At 41.3% G+C, this 17,040-nt stretch overlaps 1 protein-coding gene across 3 annotated transcripts in view; it reads left to right on the forward strand.

Annotated features, from left to right (window-relative positions):
• Positions 1–1,297: 1,297 nt before the first annotated feature.
• Positions 1,298–17,040, forward strand: part of tbc1d1 (TBC1 (tre-2/USP6, BUB2, cdc16) domain family, member 1) — a 49,106-nt gene continuing 33,363 nt past the window's right edge. For 2 of the 3 annotated variants that reach the window (XM_083977519.1, XM_083977520.1), the window contains exons 1-2: positions 1,298–1,370; positions 2,336–2,973. In XM_083977519.1, the coding sequence (XP_083833645.1) occupies positions 2,371–2,973 (603 nt within the window). In that variant the 5' untranslated portion in view covers positions 1,298–1,370; positions 2,336–2,370. Of the gene's footprint in view, positions 1,371–2,335; positions 2,974–7,568; positions 7,732–17,040 lie in introns of those variants that run through there. The other variant, XM_083977521.1, reaches the window with a different exon arrangement.

The raw sequence follows: 17,040 nt of genomic DNA on the forward strand, positions 1-17,040 counted from the left end.
CACATCTAAACAATTAGAGTAGTTGCTACAAATACAATTAATAAATTATGTAACAATAAAAAAAACAAAAACAGCCACAAACTGTAGTTAAAAGGTTAGAGATTAATTATTTAAAATGACTACAAGGTAACAACACATACATTTCTAAAGAGCTTTCTAGTGAGTTCCAGGTGACATTTTTTCAAGGCAAGCTCAGTATGTACAGTATTTAAGAGAAATCAAGTTGGGGTATAATGTCAACCATATGATAATGTAAGTAATGTATGAAGGCAGCTTTCAAATTACAGCCTTGTAATTTAAAAAATACTATGTTTGCAAAAAGTGCTTTTCAGCTGAGTTGCAGCCAAAGCCGATCTGTACTGGCTGTTGCCATAATCTGAAGTGATTGGGGTCTGTGGACAGTTGACAGCTTTCCAGTGCAATGGGAATCAAAGAAAAAGACATATTGACATATTATTTCTTAAGTTTTACTTTTAATGGACCCAGATGCTACCAGGCAAGGCATAGTTTATTGTTTCTCATAGTTTATTGTCAGGCTGACAGCAGTAAGGCAATCAAAGGCGCAAGGCGCAAAATCCAGACATCCAGTGGCTTAAAAGTTTTTTTCAGAGTGAAAGGAAGACCATAAAAATTGTATAGCCCAAAAACTGTGATAGAGCTTTTTGCCAGGCATATACACAACAATATCTACTGCACATCCCTATATGATGGGTTGAAATTGAGGTTATATACCTGCACTCAGATAAACTCACACAAATTAATTTAAGTGAATTAATTCAAATATTTAAAACAACATTGACACAATTGAATTAAGTTGAGCTAAAGGTTTCTGCACATACATTTGCACAGCTACTGTTGGGACATGGAACTGATTTCTATTCGTTGTGGAGTCCCTCTTACTTAGCCTAAAGTAACCTCACTCCACACCCTTCTCACTACATCCCAACCAGGACCACGGAAATGACGTTTTCCATCCCTGGGACTGCATGGGCTCTCGGCTTCATGAGAACCACTGGTCCGGACATGACCGATATTTACCTACATTGGAAAATGTCTGTGAGAGTCAGATGACAGACTTTTACACATACACAGGCTACGTGCAGACACGTCACCCCTGCATCCTTCGGCAGCCCATGCATGCAGCATGCACTTGTCATGCCCCATCTGAGTACAGAGAGGAGGGCAGGGAGGTAGGCTCGACTTCTCCTCTATATTTAACTCCAACTGGAGCTGTGTGGAGCTCTCTCTCTCTCTCTCTCTCTCTCTCTCTCTCTCTGTGTATGTGCGCGCGGTCGCTGTGACGCACACCACAACCTCCCTTGGTTGCACTTCTGCTGCTGCACGCGCCAGGCCGGACCAACTGAGCACAGGTAAGAGAGGGCTGTGTCAACGTGAGGAGAAGATGAAATCATTTTTGAATTATTCACTGAGCTCTATGGGCGGATCGCACACACATTTAAACACAGTAAACACGCTCGCCTTTCCGTTTGCGAAACCCCGTGCGTAAAAAAATAACTTGTTCCGTGCGTAAAATGATAATTACCGGTAAGATAAATAGCGTGGGGCTGCGCTCCTCGGAAATAAAATCTATAGTTTTCACTTCCGTATACTGCTCTACTGCAGAACACCGACCTATATATTGAAAGCTGCACCGTCCCAGCTGATTCAAGTTGAGGATTTATTTATATTGCGAGGCCAAACATGAGGTGAGTAAGCAGTCGTTTTGGTTATGTTATTTCACCATGAACTCGTTTTGTAAGATAATGTTGTTAAACACTGGGTATACTTATTTCTTGGCGTTATTGCACGTGCATTTCCCCACTGGTTTCACACACAAATCTACACATAACACCCCTGTCTATCAGTGGTTATAATGTAGTAATGTAGGCCAGGGGAGGTCAGCTGGACCCCCCTCTCCTCTCTCTCTCTCTCTCTCTCTCTGACTCACACACACGCACACACACACCAAATATGATCCCCATATAGTTTAAATGTCATGTGTTTGTTTGTGTGTCCTTGAGTCTAAAAGTCGCGGTCAGTAGTCAAACCATGTGTTCCTGGTTGGGTAAACAACACCAGGTGGTTGTTTTAGTAGTACCCTCTAAATGACCCTCTGGCTTCCATACTGTAAGACTCAGCTGATCCACCGCCCTGGGAAAACCGATACACTGACAACAGACTGGAACACATATGAAGCAGAAACATTAATTCTTAATTAAAAGTGTTGGTTCAGTATTTTTCCCTCTATAATTGAAATCAAAGAAAGAATAAACAGTCTTTGTGGCTGTTACCTGTTGGTTTTAAAGGTCTCTGTCCTCTACTTGATGTTTTGCAGGTGAAGTGGATGCAGACATCTGCCTCTGGCACACCATGGAGGGCCTCTACTTTGAAGTGAAGCCCAGAAAAGATGAATCACACAGGCCAGCGAGCTGTGAGAAACCCCGCTCTAATCTAACTTCAAACCGCCAGTCTTGTCCTTCGTTTTCACGTCTCACATCCTCCACACAGTGTCCTCAGAAACTCGGCCGTGCCAGAGTGAGGACTGCGACATGCTTAGGGAAGGTAGAGGGAGTGGAAGAGGAGCCGGAAGAGGAGGTGCGATACAAACTGACATTGATTGGCTCTCTCCCGGTCCACCACCTCACCACCATGGCCATGCTGCCCTGGGTGGTGGCTGAGATCAGCAGGTGTGCAGCGCTGCAGTCCGCAGGGCCCCTGGGTGTAGAGTTGGGTCCTTCCACCTCCACTCAGATGGTTTTCCTGTGTGTGTCAGCGTCATGGGTGCGATGTGTCTCCATTCTGGGAGAGGGAGTTGTCTGGGACCCTCTAACACATACAGTGCTGTTTGAGTGTCGTCCCCACCAGGTGACTAAGCTAATTCACAACAGCCAGGAGCCCAGCAGCTTTGGTTGCCTGGTCAGAAAGACACCTGCCTGTGCCTGCTATGTCTTCCAGTGCCAGGACAGCAACAGGGTAAGTGTGTGTGTGTGTGTGTGTGTGTGTATAAACTAAATTACACTAGAAAAGACCAGTGTGTTAAAAAAAGAGATCTTGACAACTAACACCAGACGCCAAAGTGGCACAAGAGAACTTCAAGAGCTCAGAAGAGAGCAATTTAGCAGATGCACTGCACAAATAAATGCAGAATAATTTCATAACACAGGGAAACGCCTGTCAGAAATAAACACAACAAGATCATCTTCATTTCATCAAAGTTCCCAGAGATATATCATGTCAGATTATAGCACAGATCGAAAGATTAGAGTAGCACGAGAAACACAACTCAGCCTGGTAACAATCTCCTTCTTATACTGAACCACAAAAAGCTGCCTGAGCACTTCAGTGTGACCGCATCAGTATTTGTTATGACATCCCTCTGTGAGGAACTGGGTCTGGCTTTGGCCCAGTCGCAGCCCGTGTACACCGTGCCTTAACTCCATTCAACAACACAAACAAACATAAAATCCACAAACAATACACTGGCACAGTCTGCTGACCAACACACCCCGCACTGACCTCTAATCCTTTCAACTCCCCTCCACATGGCGTGCTTTGCCAGCTCCCCCTGTGTGCACTGTAAAGCTGCAGCTGGTGTCGGAGTCAGTCATTCGATAGCATCTTCATCGCCATGCCGCACCAAACATACCACACTTGAAAGAGCTGCCCAAATCAGGGAGAAGAGGACAAAGGAAAAATGTTAACTGAGAGATTAAATTAATCCAAGATAGCAGAATCAGCATACATCACCAGGTGCATGCACACAGGCCTGGGCTCACATGACAAATACATAAGCTTCAACTAGGCTATATGAACAGCCAACAGGAACTATGTGATGTACTATAAATAAGTGTGTGTGTGTGTGTGTGTGTGTGTGTGTGTGTGTGTGTGTGTGTGTGTGTGTGTGTGTGTGTGTGTGTGTGTGTGTGTGTGTGTGTGTGTGTGTGTGTGTGTGTGTAGGTAAGATATTTGTCTGTTTGTGTGTGAGTACGCTGTCTCAATCAAGAGTTTTCTTCGTTTTCTTCTACATCAACCAAGCAGGATGTAGAACCATGTTACCATGGAGACCACTTCCTGTTGTGGCCCAGTGCCTGTTGTGATGTGTTTAATGTGGAGTTTGCGTGTGTGTGTGTGTGTGTGTGTGTGTGTGTGTGTGTGTGTGTGTGTGTTCTCTTTTCAGCTCCCCTCCAAACAAAAAAATGAGATGGTGATGTCAGGCTGGCCACCTGTTGCTCTGACTCTGTCACACTTAGCTTAGACACACACACACACACACACACACACACACACACACACACACACACACACGCATGCACGCACAATTACTGTACATGCATGCTAATTATGAACGCACTCTCCCGGGCAATGCTGTTTTGAATACTTGTTTTCACTTGAGCTCGATGCTGTTGGCTGCCAGTAAGTGCTTCACCACCAAAACCACAAACGCCATCAAATCTGTGAACATTATCTACAGGAAACACTTAACAAACACACACACATATGCACACACACACACACACGCCAGCGGTTATCGTCTCTTTTGGTGCACACATTCAAATGTTTGTGTTTTGGTTCACATTAGGAAAAAAAAGCTACAGGAGAAGCACAGATGTCCTGTATCATAGCAGGTGTGTTATGTGTCCTTGTGACACTGAATGTGTATTTCTTTATCTACCGTGAAGTTATAGTTAAAAGAGCCTGAACTTAAATCTCCAGTAGCACAGTTTCAATAACTTGCAGTATGCAACATATCGTAATAATTTAATGTTTGAAATGTGTTTCTTCATGTTGTTTAAAAGCACAACTGTAGTCTTGATGGTAAAGAGCCTCTGTGGATGTGAGTTGGTGGTGGCTGGTGAAGCTTTTTGCGGGTAAATAAAAAGATGCAGCTGGCAACAAACTAAGTGTATGGAGGAGGAGCAGACGGTTAACACAGTGAGTTACAAGAAAGACAATGGGACGGAGAAAACGACCACTTGGCAGAAACAAGGAAACATCTGAAAATGTAGCAAACCAGAAACCAAAATGTACTGAACTGAATTTGTGGTAACAGCTCCAATGACTAGGTTGTGTACAGCTCAACTCAACACTTCCTTGAATTGTGTGAGTGTGTGGGGGCACTATCCTATTATTTTTTGTAATACGGTGTAGTATTAGTACGGTGGCAAATTGATTAAGTTGTTTTCTGAGCTTGAACCTTCAGGGGCACCGTAGTGATGGTTAGCCTATTGGTTTAGGGTAGAGATAGGTATCTGATCATGACAGCCAGAATTTAAAGACTTTGTCAGTGTTATCCTCACGTTTATTAACATAAACATAAACACAAGCATATGTGTATGTGAAAGAATGAGAAATGTTAAGACAGAGCAAAGCCTGAAGAAGATGGGGGGCTAACTACTCAGCTATTCACCCAACAGATTTTTTATTTTCATACAGAGGTGTGGGACATTGTTACAAACAAACGAACATTTGCAGCAGAAAATACTGATAGTGCATATATAAAGAAATGCAGAAATAGTGTTTTGTGTTCCTGTTAGGGGTGAGAAACTGTCTCAAATTTCCCCTGCTGCTGCTGAAGTAGTAAACAACAACCACTGGGTGTCACCACTGAGGTGTCACAAAGTTCAAGATGTTCTAAATTGTTACAAAAAATTGAAAGGAGTTTGTTGCTGTGTTTTTGTTTTCCACAATTGGTAAACCACTTTTTTTTTTTTTTTTTTTTGAAACCTTGCATGCTTTTCTCAGAGCTGTAAACATGAAACTCAGTGGTCAAACCGCTTTTACCAAACGTCTGACTCTTTACACACAGGCCAATCAGAATAAAAGCACCACTGATCATTCATCACAAACCACATAGAAAATGGAAAACACATTGTTCCAAGCATGTAGCACCAGAAATGTATATTCTTTATAACAGAAAAATAGTATTTTATATTTTCTAAAAAATATTCTCAATGGTGGTTACAGGTTGACGGTCTTCAGCCTTTGACATTCTGTGACCTCTCACCTGGTTTATGTTGGTTTCATCACATCATTAGAAAAACGTGAACATCTTTGAGTTGTTGTATCTGAGTGATGATGTCTGTGCTGTACTTGTGTTTAGCTTCTATTATGCATCAAGAGTGTGTCACAATGCACTGTGTGTTTTAGCAAATTAAATTGTGCTTAGAGTTTTGGCAACAACAAAAAAAGAAGTTGATATGAGATCTGGAACTCGTCTTATCTGCTGAAAATTGTTTATGGTTTCGCCAAGAGAGCAACTGATGCAATAAATGTGTTCAGGCCACTGACGATTTGGCACAGACAATGGAATTTATTGTTTTAGTACCTAAGAAAAACTGTAAATGTTGCTGCTAATTTGTGTTTAAGCCAAATAGCGTCTTATTAATACTTTTTTAATGACATATTTTAATTGGATTTAACTTTTACTCTGACTGGAACAACTGTTCTGCAATTGAATAGATGGCAATGAACAGCTGGTTAGTTTATGGTGGTCTGTTATAATGATTGATAGCAATAAGAGTAAAATATGATAACTTATATGGATGTATTAATATCAGTGACTTGTTTGCTTTATTAGAGTTCAGACAGTTAAAAGGCACAAGTCATTTAACTTAGCCTATGGCATTTTCTTGTATGCTCCACCTCTTTTTGTGAAACTTTTTTTTTTCTTTTTTAATTATTTGAACACTATAACAGGACATGGTGTAACTGGATGATAGATTCACAGCATGAAAGTTTGTTGCTGTTATTTACTGGCTGACACTCATCACTATCATTAAGATAAAAGTTGTGATGAAAATATCTTATTTGTAACTAATTAATTAAAATTATTATTTTACTGTAATTACAGAAGAATCTATAGGCTACAAAGACATTTAATAACCACACATTCCCAATAGTTTGCTATTTAATGTTTAATTTTTCATAATGCCTTTTCACTGAGTCTTACAACTAAATAATAAGAGTTAAGTAGGCTATTTTCCTGTTATTTCCTTTGAAGACATGGAAATGGTATTAGCCTGTCAAAGTTAACTACATTAAGAAGTGTGAAGTGCTCTGTACTGAGCTTCAAATAACGACTATATTTCTTATGGGCGAGAAGACCTTGACATAAAATAATCATTCCCAGCTTCCGTCCGGTCCCTGTAGTATTTCCCAAAGGCACGCGTTCCTGCTTGATTGGCTGTGCTCTGTCTGCAGACAGGAAATACTGTTTATATTCAGTCATAACAACGAGTATTATCTGCACCGTGTAACGGCAGAGTGAAAACCACCCAAAAGTCTACCGCCTAAAGTTTGACTGCCCCGGGACAGGAACTGTGTCCACCCCAGTCTCTCGGCGTATTGGCGGATTCTGCTGCGTCAAGTTGGCCACAGTTGGTGGAGCGCAGGCGGAAGTTGGCAGCGTCGCCTTCAAAATAAAAGCCAGGGGCGCGCAGTCAAACCGTAGGCAGGAATCGAGTTATTTTGCTTCGATAGTATTGAATAGGACGTGTTGTGGTTGTAGGAGAGCCAGCTTGACATCAAACCGCAGGATCCTCGGCCACACTAGGGAGCGAAATCAACTTTCCAATGAATTGATACAGAAGTCAGTGTCCCACTCTGTCAGGAGCCCGTGTCGGAGAAGTGACCGTGTAGATCTCGGCTTTTTTTGTTAAGTTTATGGCGGATGGGATGAAAGCGCGACTCCAGCGGCTCAACCTGTTCAACGTCAAACAAGAACAGAAAGATGTGAGTAGAGTTACACAGCCTCGTTTTCGGGCGCTGTTGTTGAGTTTGTGTGTCTGCCATGCTAAGTGGGCAGTTAGCTAACGTCGTAACTGTGTGCATCAACATTAACGTTATGCTTAGAGCGGCTGTTAGCCACATTCAACAGGTTAGCCGTGGTGGGTAACGTTAATCAGCCGTTACGTGCTCGGTAACGTAATTCATTGTTCATTATCGACCACAAGTTTTACAATGTCACGATTTTAATGTGTCCATATCAAGCAGAAGTCCATGGCACACGCTTGTCGTCTCCCTGCCAGATAATAAACCTGTGTGTTGTTGTTTGAGTTTATTAGACATGAGAGTGTGTTCATCCTTCCTGGTCTGGACCTGGTGCAGCACCAGAGCTGGTCAGGAGGTTTTTGGGTGCAAAGTGTTACTACTGAGTGGTTGGTGGTTGGTTGGTTGGTTGGTTGGTTGTAAATACTGAGGCTTCTGCTGGTGACAAGTTAAATGTGACTTAAAATAGTGTGTTTATTTTGTTCACATTAGACAAAGTAGAATACCCCCCATGTAAATGTAAAGTGTCATTAATTGACCATTGGTACTGAAGTGGACATGTGGAAATATGTCGATATGTATTTGACCAGGGTAACGTAACTTATTTACATTATAGATTTCTCAGCTGATTTTTTTTTATTATTTATCTATTTTTTTATCAAGCAATAGACTAATTGCTTGGTCTATAAATTATTAAGAAATAGTAATACAATTTCATGAACGCTTGGTCAGAGACAGTTTTTGCTTATTTTGTCTGACCAACACTCAAAAAGTGTATTGTCATGAAGGATAGGCGTACCAATTTACATTTGAGAAATAGAAACAAGAGTAAAGTTATACTTGACCCAGATTTGGTTGAATAATGGCTGAATTTAGTAGTAGATTAAAAACATAATCAATATATTTGAAGGTGACACATTCAAAATAAAATATGAAGACTTTTTTTTTTTTTAAACAATGTTTTGGGGGGATTTTTAGCTACAAAGATTGATCATATTTAGGCACAGACAACATTCAATAAGATCAGTTATTCATTTGTCAAAGTGGTTGCCAATTCATTTTTTGTGTAATGACAAATTGATTAGGCTAATTGACTGATTGTTGCATTGCATCTTAAATCTCATCTAGATAAGATTGATTAATGTTGAACATCTAAAAAACGTAAATGTGTTTGGTTGTGTTCAGAACACTTGTCAATTCTTTACTGCTATTGGTTATTGATCTTTTAGGAAAAGTCTGCAACAATTTAACTGCGAAGTTGATCGTAAATGATTCAATTGTAATCACATTTCACAAGAACCATGTTTTTTTCTAATGAAAACGTTTTCTATTTTCAAAAAACCCTTACTGGCACAACCACCCAAATAAGGGTATTAGGGGTTTTCCTTTGGGCTGTTGCTGGACATTTTTCTATTATCTATTTCATCTTTCTGACCAAATGATAGGCTAAATTGGAAGGAAAACTACTTGTGTATCAGAGAAGCCCCATGGTCTATCACTCAGGGGTGGATCTCTCCTGTACTTCCTGTCTTACCATGTTGCTCAACCTGGGTTTTTTTTTTGATGCACTGAATCACTCCAGTGACAAAACAGTTTTTTTCCCCCTAGACTGGATGGTTTTAGAGCTGCTGGTTCTGTAAAACGGTGGCTGACTGAAAGACCCTCTATAAATCTGAGGACATGAAAATCCTGTCTGCTTAGCTGTTGTAAACACAAGCCAAATGTAGGTGTATGCGAGTGAGCGTGTGAGTGAGTCATGGCGATATCACCTCCAGAGCCTTTGTCCTAATGCCAGGATTTTACTCCGGGAACAGGAGGCAAGTAGCTTGGTATGCCATACTGGTCACAAAGTTTGTGTAGATCTCTGTCTTCAGACACCTTTTCTTTACCTGCCCCTTAAAGCCTTGTCCTGAAGTGAGACATAACATCACTGTTTAGATTCTAGAGTAGCTTCCTTTTCTTTCATTGGTTTTCTGATGAACTAATCATGCAGGAAGCTTTTGATTACACTATCTAATAGGTGTGCACTAGAAAGACATGTATGCTAATGAGCATTGTTTGCTAAAGTCATTGCTTGACAGAAATACTCTGCCACCTCCTGACTGCCTTGTTAAACAACCTCCCATTAAACCTTTCGCAAGCAAAACAACTGCTGCCTGTTGCAGCTTGGAAAGTACCTGATTCCTGACAGCAACATACTTTTTTTTTTATAAAAAGGGTTTGGTTAATGATGACCCAAAATATCCAAGAGACACTGTAATGTTCGGCTTTTTGATCCCCTTTTTCCTTTTCGGCAATACCCTCTTGTAATCCCTTGGTCCTCACATGCTTATCCCTCCCTCTTTTTTATGTGACTCTCCTCCCCTCTTCATGTGACACAGTCCTTGCACTGTAGTAAAAACAAGCCAGTAAACCAGAGGCACCTTCCTGTCTTTATATAACTGACAGTGTGCCCATGCTACTTGTCAGCCTGTTTGTGTCTGTTTGCCTAGCAGCCTGTCTTTCACTTTGTTCATTCCAGGGTTCGCCTGTCTCACCTGTCATCCTGTCAGTGTTAAGGCTACAGTACATCTCACACACGCCTTTGGCCTCCTCACATGAAAGCAGTGAGAGAGCATGGGCGTTATCTCTGAGCTTTACTGACCTAATTTATTCTTAGTTGAGAGTTCAGCCTGACTCAGCACAGCACTCTGACAACAAGCCCCTACATTGTGTCCCTCTTATCACATTTGAATGAGTTCGTCATCTCTGCCTCCTTCGTCTTTGTGCCGGGAAGTGGCTCCTTAATCCAAATGGAGTGAGGTCAGTGTGTTGGACTCTTGTGGCTAACCACTTTCAACCACCCAGTGACACTTTACTGCGATGTAACCTTTCAAATTTCCGCAATTTCTCTTTTGTGTTTCACTCTCTGTCAGTGATGCATTTCATCTGCTGCATGGCTTCTGAACTTTGAACCTGTTTGAGCTCTGGCTACGCTCCACAAGGCACAAGACCCAGGCGCATGACCATGGGAAGTACAGAAGTTAGCCTTTTAGTTGGCTTGTCATTGTTGTAGATTTTCTTGGTTGACTAGTGTCATTGGGTTTAATCTTTCATATCTAGTCATGTATACTTAATGAGTACGTCTGGTAAACTACAGTGCCGGTCATTTTTCTCAGGATGTAGACTTTGTACACATATTGCTCATTTACAGTTGAAGCTAAACATGAAGTCAATTTCAGTGTTAAATGACTTTTTTTATTTTGTAATTTAATTTTGTTTTGGGGGGGAATTGGAATAATTTAATGTGTTTTATTGCCCGTCTTTGTTGGGCCAAGCTTTTGTCATGCCATCCTGCTGCTGTTGAATAAATGGTGGAGACATGGCTGTACTGGAAGCCCTCAAGCTTATAAATAGCTCAGAAGACCAGTTAGTTTATAAAGACAGAGGCCAGATGTAGGTAAAGAGTAGAGAAGATGAATGATGTGAGGGATGAAGGCCCTGTAGAGGATGTTCATGAGTTCTGATTTAATCCCAGCGAATATTTTCAATGATTTGGGCTCTGACAGTCCTGGTAGCTGTCTGACTATGCTCTTTATATGATCCTCACCTTTGACCCTTTTCCTCTCTTTGACAAACACTAAAAGGTTTATTTTGTCTATTGCACTGACTTGCAGCTTCTCGTTTACTGGTGGTAGTTGTGTAACTTCCTTCTTTTCGAGGTCAGCACTACAGTAGTTCTGTGTAATTCTGCTCGAGTGAAAAAAGCTATACTTGTTCAATGTTGTTCCTCTGTGAGAGGCCAAGTCTGTGGATCACAGCCTGAGGCTGTGTCCAGCTGCCTTCCTGTCTGAGATCAGCCTCATGTAAACGTTTCACTGAACAAGATACTGTGTAATGTGGCCATAGCTGACGCTGCTCTCTGAGGAGCAAATCCTCCCTCAACTCCCCTTCTCTCAGCTCCAAATCCAAAATGATTTAGCCTTGTACAAGCAGTCTATAAAAGGAAGGAAGTTGTAGGACTGGATGTTTAAAAAAGGGGAAGTATTAGAATAAGAAATCCAAGAATTAGGCCTACATGATGATGACGTTCAAAGAAATGAGTGAGTTGTTGTTCATGCTTGGGATCCACTGCAATCTGTCAGTTAGAAAAGTCTGGGAAAAAAACTTTATTGGTTCTGCATGATCACACAAAGAGGAAGAAACATTACACCCTCCACTGGTACTGCAACAAATGATTATTTTCATAAACAGTACTCAATGAGTTGTGAAAATGTTTGACATTTATTTATTTATTGATTCTTAATTGAATAAATTGACTAATTGTTTCAGCTTCACTTTACTTTCAGTTTAATCTCTCAAATGGAGGAAGTGAAAAATATTTCAACATCTTAAAGCAGATATCAGCTTCACGGCCGTTTCGGCTAATGCTGCGTTCAAGGCAGGCTTTTGAAACCGTAAGTTACAGCTTCAAGTCACAACTACGACTTGGCAGCGTTCCAGGTAACCCGTAGCTCGTGTTTTTACCATCCTGTTGTCTGTGAAAGTTCCCTATAACGGCCACTCGTAACTTCTGACCCGTGAACTCGTACCAGATCGAACTGGTATGACTTCACAGGAAGGAAAAACACAAAGTACGAGTTTCCTTGAACGCACCATGAGTTAGCAGCCCCCGCCCTTGTCAGGCATCAATTGGTCCTCGTGCTACGTCACCACATTCACGCGCATCCCTTGGCTGCACACACAGCCCTTCATGCCGTTCTCTCTCCTCATTGGATAACACTTGTATCCCAGAAGAAATGTTTTCTCCTCGGGTTACAGCAGAGCAGAGTGACGGAGAGACTCGTGTTCCGGTCGAAACACTCTATGTAAGTGATTGCTGACGGAAAATATGACTAATTAGGACTTATATTAACAAAAACATTTCACTGATATCTCCTTTAACAGTGTGATATTTTTCAGTGAAACAGCCATGTTTGTGATATTAATGTGGACATGAGTGGAAATGCAGAAAGAGGTTTCAACTGAAAATGAAGTTGGGAAGGGAGTGACTGTAGAATAGGCTGATAACATCATCATGCTGAGCAGTTAAGGAGCAGTTATCAGCCAAAGAAAGCAGAGGGAGTTAAACTGGGGTAGGTGGGCTAACATGAGAAAAAGTCTAGACAAAGACAAAAAAGGAAACAAATCCTCCTCCTTATGGTTGTTGTGTCTCCTAGATGCCTTAAGGACACAAAGGAGAGTGAGGGTGTGAGAGCAGAGGCACGAGCAAGGACAGAGTTCATCTGTAGGTTCAAGTGTTACAGAGAATCAAAGAGTGAAAGCAGAAGGAAGAGGAAGGAGTACAAGGAGGGGAGGAGGAAAAACAGACAGAGGTCTGTTGTTACTGGACAGATAACAGACTCCTGTCTTATGGCAGTGAGATTAAAAACGAGTAGACACTAGAAGCTCGAGGGTGAGAAACATGGTGTCTGGATGCTGAGGTTGGCCAGCAGTGGAGCTGTGGTTGAAGAGATAGTCAAGGAGATGAGAACTGTAAAATGCTTTTGAGTGGGTAAAGACATTTTAAAGGAACGCCATATTTAATGACAGGAATATTGCATTTCTGCTTCAGTAAATGGGTTTGGAGTTTGTCATGGTCTAAATCCATCTTTGATTGGCTTTTTTTGTTGAACAAAGTTCAATAGTAAGAAGCTATAGCTATATAGTAGCTTCATCCAAAAAGCAGAATAGAGCAACAAACCAACCAGCCAACAAACTGGGCTACATACCTCAGCATTTTTTCATCTTCTCAGTCCCTCATTATACAACAGACCAAACTTATCAGCCACTACTCAGAACAAACAGCTGGGCTTTCACTTATGTCTTCAGGAAAACATTACAAAATACCTTTGAAATTGAATCCTAGAAAGCATTCAGAGAGTCTACACTCATAAGGCTGCCTCATCCTTTAAATTTGTAATTCTAATAATTGGAGTGGGGATTTCTGGCCAAACGTCATCTACTTCCAAGGCTCTAGAGAAGGGAACAATTCTGGAGAGGTCAAATCTCCGGCAACTATTGCAGTATAAAGAACTACTTTATTTTTTGGCCAAAGGCTTTGCATTTCTAACAGCACTTGCAGTATAAAATCCATTTGTAAGTAGAACCTTTTCACACTCATCACATCATGCATTATCGTGTTGCAGACAGTCATGGGATACATATGCCTGGTTTATTTTAAAAGAATACTGTAAGTGATTGAGGAAGAAAATAAATCCTATAGGAAAAATCTTGAAGCTGCACTACAAAACAAATCATTGAACCATACAGTAGCTAACATTCCACCAATTTCAAAGTTTATCTTGGATTATCCCTCTAACTAAAACAGAGACAAACCACAAAGGCTGAACGCATTACCTCATTGTTGGAATTTATACAGCAGCCAGAATAAAGGTTATGCTGCCTGTTCTCAGTAACCGTCGAACTACTGATGGAAGAGGTACACATATCCTTTACTTAAACTAGAAATACCCCCCAAAAGAAAAAAATGACATACTGTTACAAGTTCATGTGTTACATTCAAAAAATGTTTTAGCAGTAGCAGAAAGAAAAGAACTTTCACATCCATGGTTCATCTTCAAGCTTCACAACTCATGTTTTCCTCCACCTATTTTAATGCGCATTTTGAATTTGCACTTAAAATGAAACGCCCAAACATGCGCATCAGCTCTCAAATGCGCATCATGTGTGTTTGTGCAAGGAGGAGGTGGAAAAATTACTGTATCAATAGGTGAATGCGCTTTTAGTGTTATAGAATAAGCGAACAAGTTATATGCGCAAATGATGACGAGGTGCTGGTATTATGGCCATCAGGGTGGCTGTTGCTAAACCGACCATTTGCCTTCTATTCTCCGATGTCTCTGAACTGCTCCTAACCTGGCCAAGTAAGCAGTCATGGCTGTTATTACAACTCTTCCAAGACCACATACCTGGAATATTAGTTCTTCAAAACTCTCCATTATCGTCTCTCTTTTGCCACCTTCTTTTCCTTTCGCCACCGGCTTTCCAGTTGGTTTACCTTTTTTGTCCTCCTCACGCCTGTGACGTTGCGCTGTCTTCTTTTTCCTGCAGATTGGCAGCTGACTCGAGAATTAGCATGTAACTTTAGTGGATGGAAACGACTACACGCAACGTTTTGATATGTTGGAGGAGGAAAATCACAGGTGTATTTATTAACACTAACGACGACGGCCCATCATTAATGATATTAATTTCACCTGTGCCTGTCCTGCTGCTTACATTTCAGCAGTTTGAAGTGGATTTAATTTCAGCTGCGTAATATGCACTACCTTCAAAGTAACAGTGCAGCTGTCTGAAGTGTGGTGGAGTAACAAGTGCTCAATTTCCCTCTGGGTTGTAGTGGCATACAGTATAGTTTGTAGTAGTGCAGTCAGTGCTTGTATAATACTGCTGGGCTGGGAGCTTTTGAGAGGAGCAAATTCAGCAGTCAAAGTCAACTGTTAACACTGGGAACATTTATCCGACGCACTTATCCAGAGCAGCCCTCAGTTAATGGTGGACAAAAGTACCAAGGGCGCCGCTGTGAAGCTGAAGCAGGCATTGTTTTGATAGAAGGAACAGGAGTGAGCACACCTCATGCCGAGGCAAGACGCAGCAGGACCCGGCTGGAGGTTTTGTCTATGAGGCTGCAGATTTAGAAGCTGTTCAGGCATCTCGTGTTAATGACATCACCGGTGTGTGACTCAACCACTGTTTCTGCTTAGCTCGTCTACTTCCTCCTTTTTGTTCCCTGGTCTGATACGCCGCCAGCCTAGTGTGGTAAACCGGGTCAACACAATAGCAGAAGCATGTGTACCGTAGGTTGGCGCAGCAGCAGGTTGCTGTCAATTATTTATGTCGGTGTTGTTGCTGTAATTGGTGTTAGAAGCAGTAAACTGTTAAAGAAAGTAAAGTTTAGGTCAAACATGTAGACTTCATATAAAACAGGCTTTACTTATGGATTAAAAAAACATTTGCAGCAGAAAAAAGAAGTTAATTCAAACAATTCCTGGAACAAACTGTTACAACGTGCTCTTATCTGACGCATTATCAGGACAGTACCATGCTGCAGGAAGTAGTACTGTGTATTGCCATCAGAATGGTTAGGAAAAGAAAAGTAACAAAGGAAGACAGACTGGTAGGTCAAGGGTTCATCAGACAACAAGATAATAATGCCTTACATGATGGAAGAGTCTCCAGACTGTAACCCGTCGGAGGTTGTTAAGGACTTGACAGAATCTGTAAAAGCAAAGGTTAAGAAAGGATTAACAAATACTTATTGTAATTAATTCAAAATACCAGTGGTAAACGCTGTCATGGTAGAGTAGGATTTTTTTTAGTCTAGTTTGAGTTTGGCTGTATAATGTAGCATTTAGTCACCGTGACTGTAGCCAGTTATCAGCAAAAGGCCACAAATCAACAGAACACAGTGTCCGTGCTGCGTATCAGGAGGATCATCCAGCACAAATGTGTTTGTAACAAAACACAGTAGATGTCATCAGTGCTTGTCAGTGCTAGCCTGCAGACCGGCGCTCAATCTGGAGTATTTACAAATCAAAAAAAACTTGCAGTACAGGTTTTTACCTGTACTGCAAGTAGCTGTAGCTGGTGCTTTTATTTTGTAGAGACGATTTCCTACCTACATGTTGTACATCCCCCTTTTTTTCTACCCCTGCCTTTCACAGAACCATTTTTTACGCTTTGCCATGTAAAACCATTGCTGTACTGGGTTGAAAATGTGAACCATAATCACAAATGCACTTGTGCTTCTTGTCAAATGCTTTTCAGTCTGACTCACATTCAACAATTTGTAGTCCACCCGAATCTTTAGGCTAGTACCTATGTCAAACCAAGTATAATGACTGTACTCAACACGATGTTGTGTACTGTATTTGCTACAGTCCTGCACAGAGACACATGACACAGAGCCATGTCTCCAGCCTCTCTCAGCATCTTTTTTTTTTTTTAAGTACTTTTAAACGTCTGTCTCATTGCTTGTCTGTGTTTAAAGTTGGCACAAGGAATGTGTCAGACTGCTTTAACAGTCATGGAAATCCTCAGTTAGTCATGGAAAGAGTTGTAATAGAGAAGGATTTTAATGTGGGTGAGAGCCCTGAGTTGCAGTTCATTTTTTCCCGTCCTCATTCAACCCTCAGTGTCTACTTATCAGCACATTCTGGTCTCGATCACTTCCAAATAAACATAATATGATGTAATAGCAAGGAGTGGGATTTATCTCACACAGCAATTATT

The sequence above is a fragment of the Trachurus trachurus genome (assembly GCF_905171665.1).
Source record: "Trachurus trachurus genome assembly, chromosome: 1".
NCBI classification, from domain to species: Eukaryota; Metazoa; Chordata; class Actinopteri; order Carangiformes; family Carangidae; genus Trachurus; species Trachurus trachurus.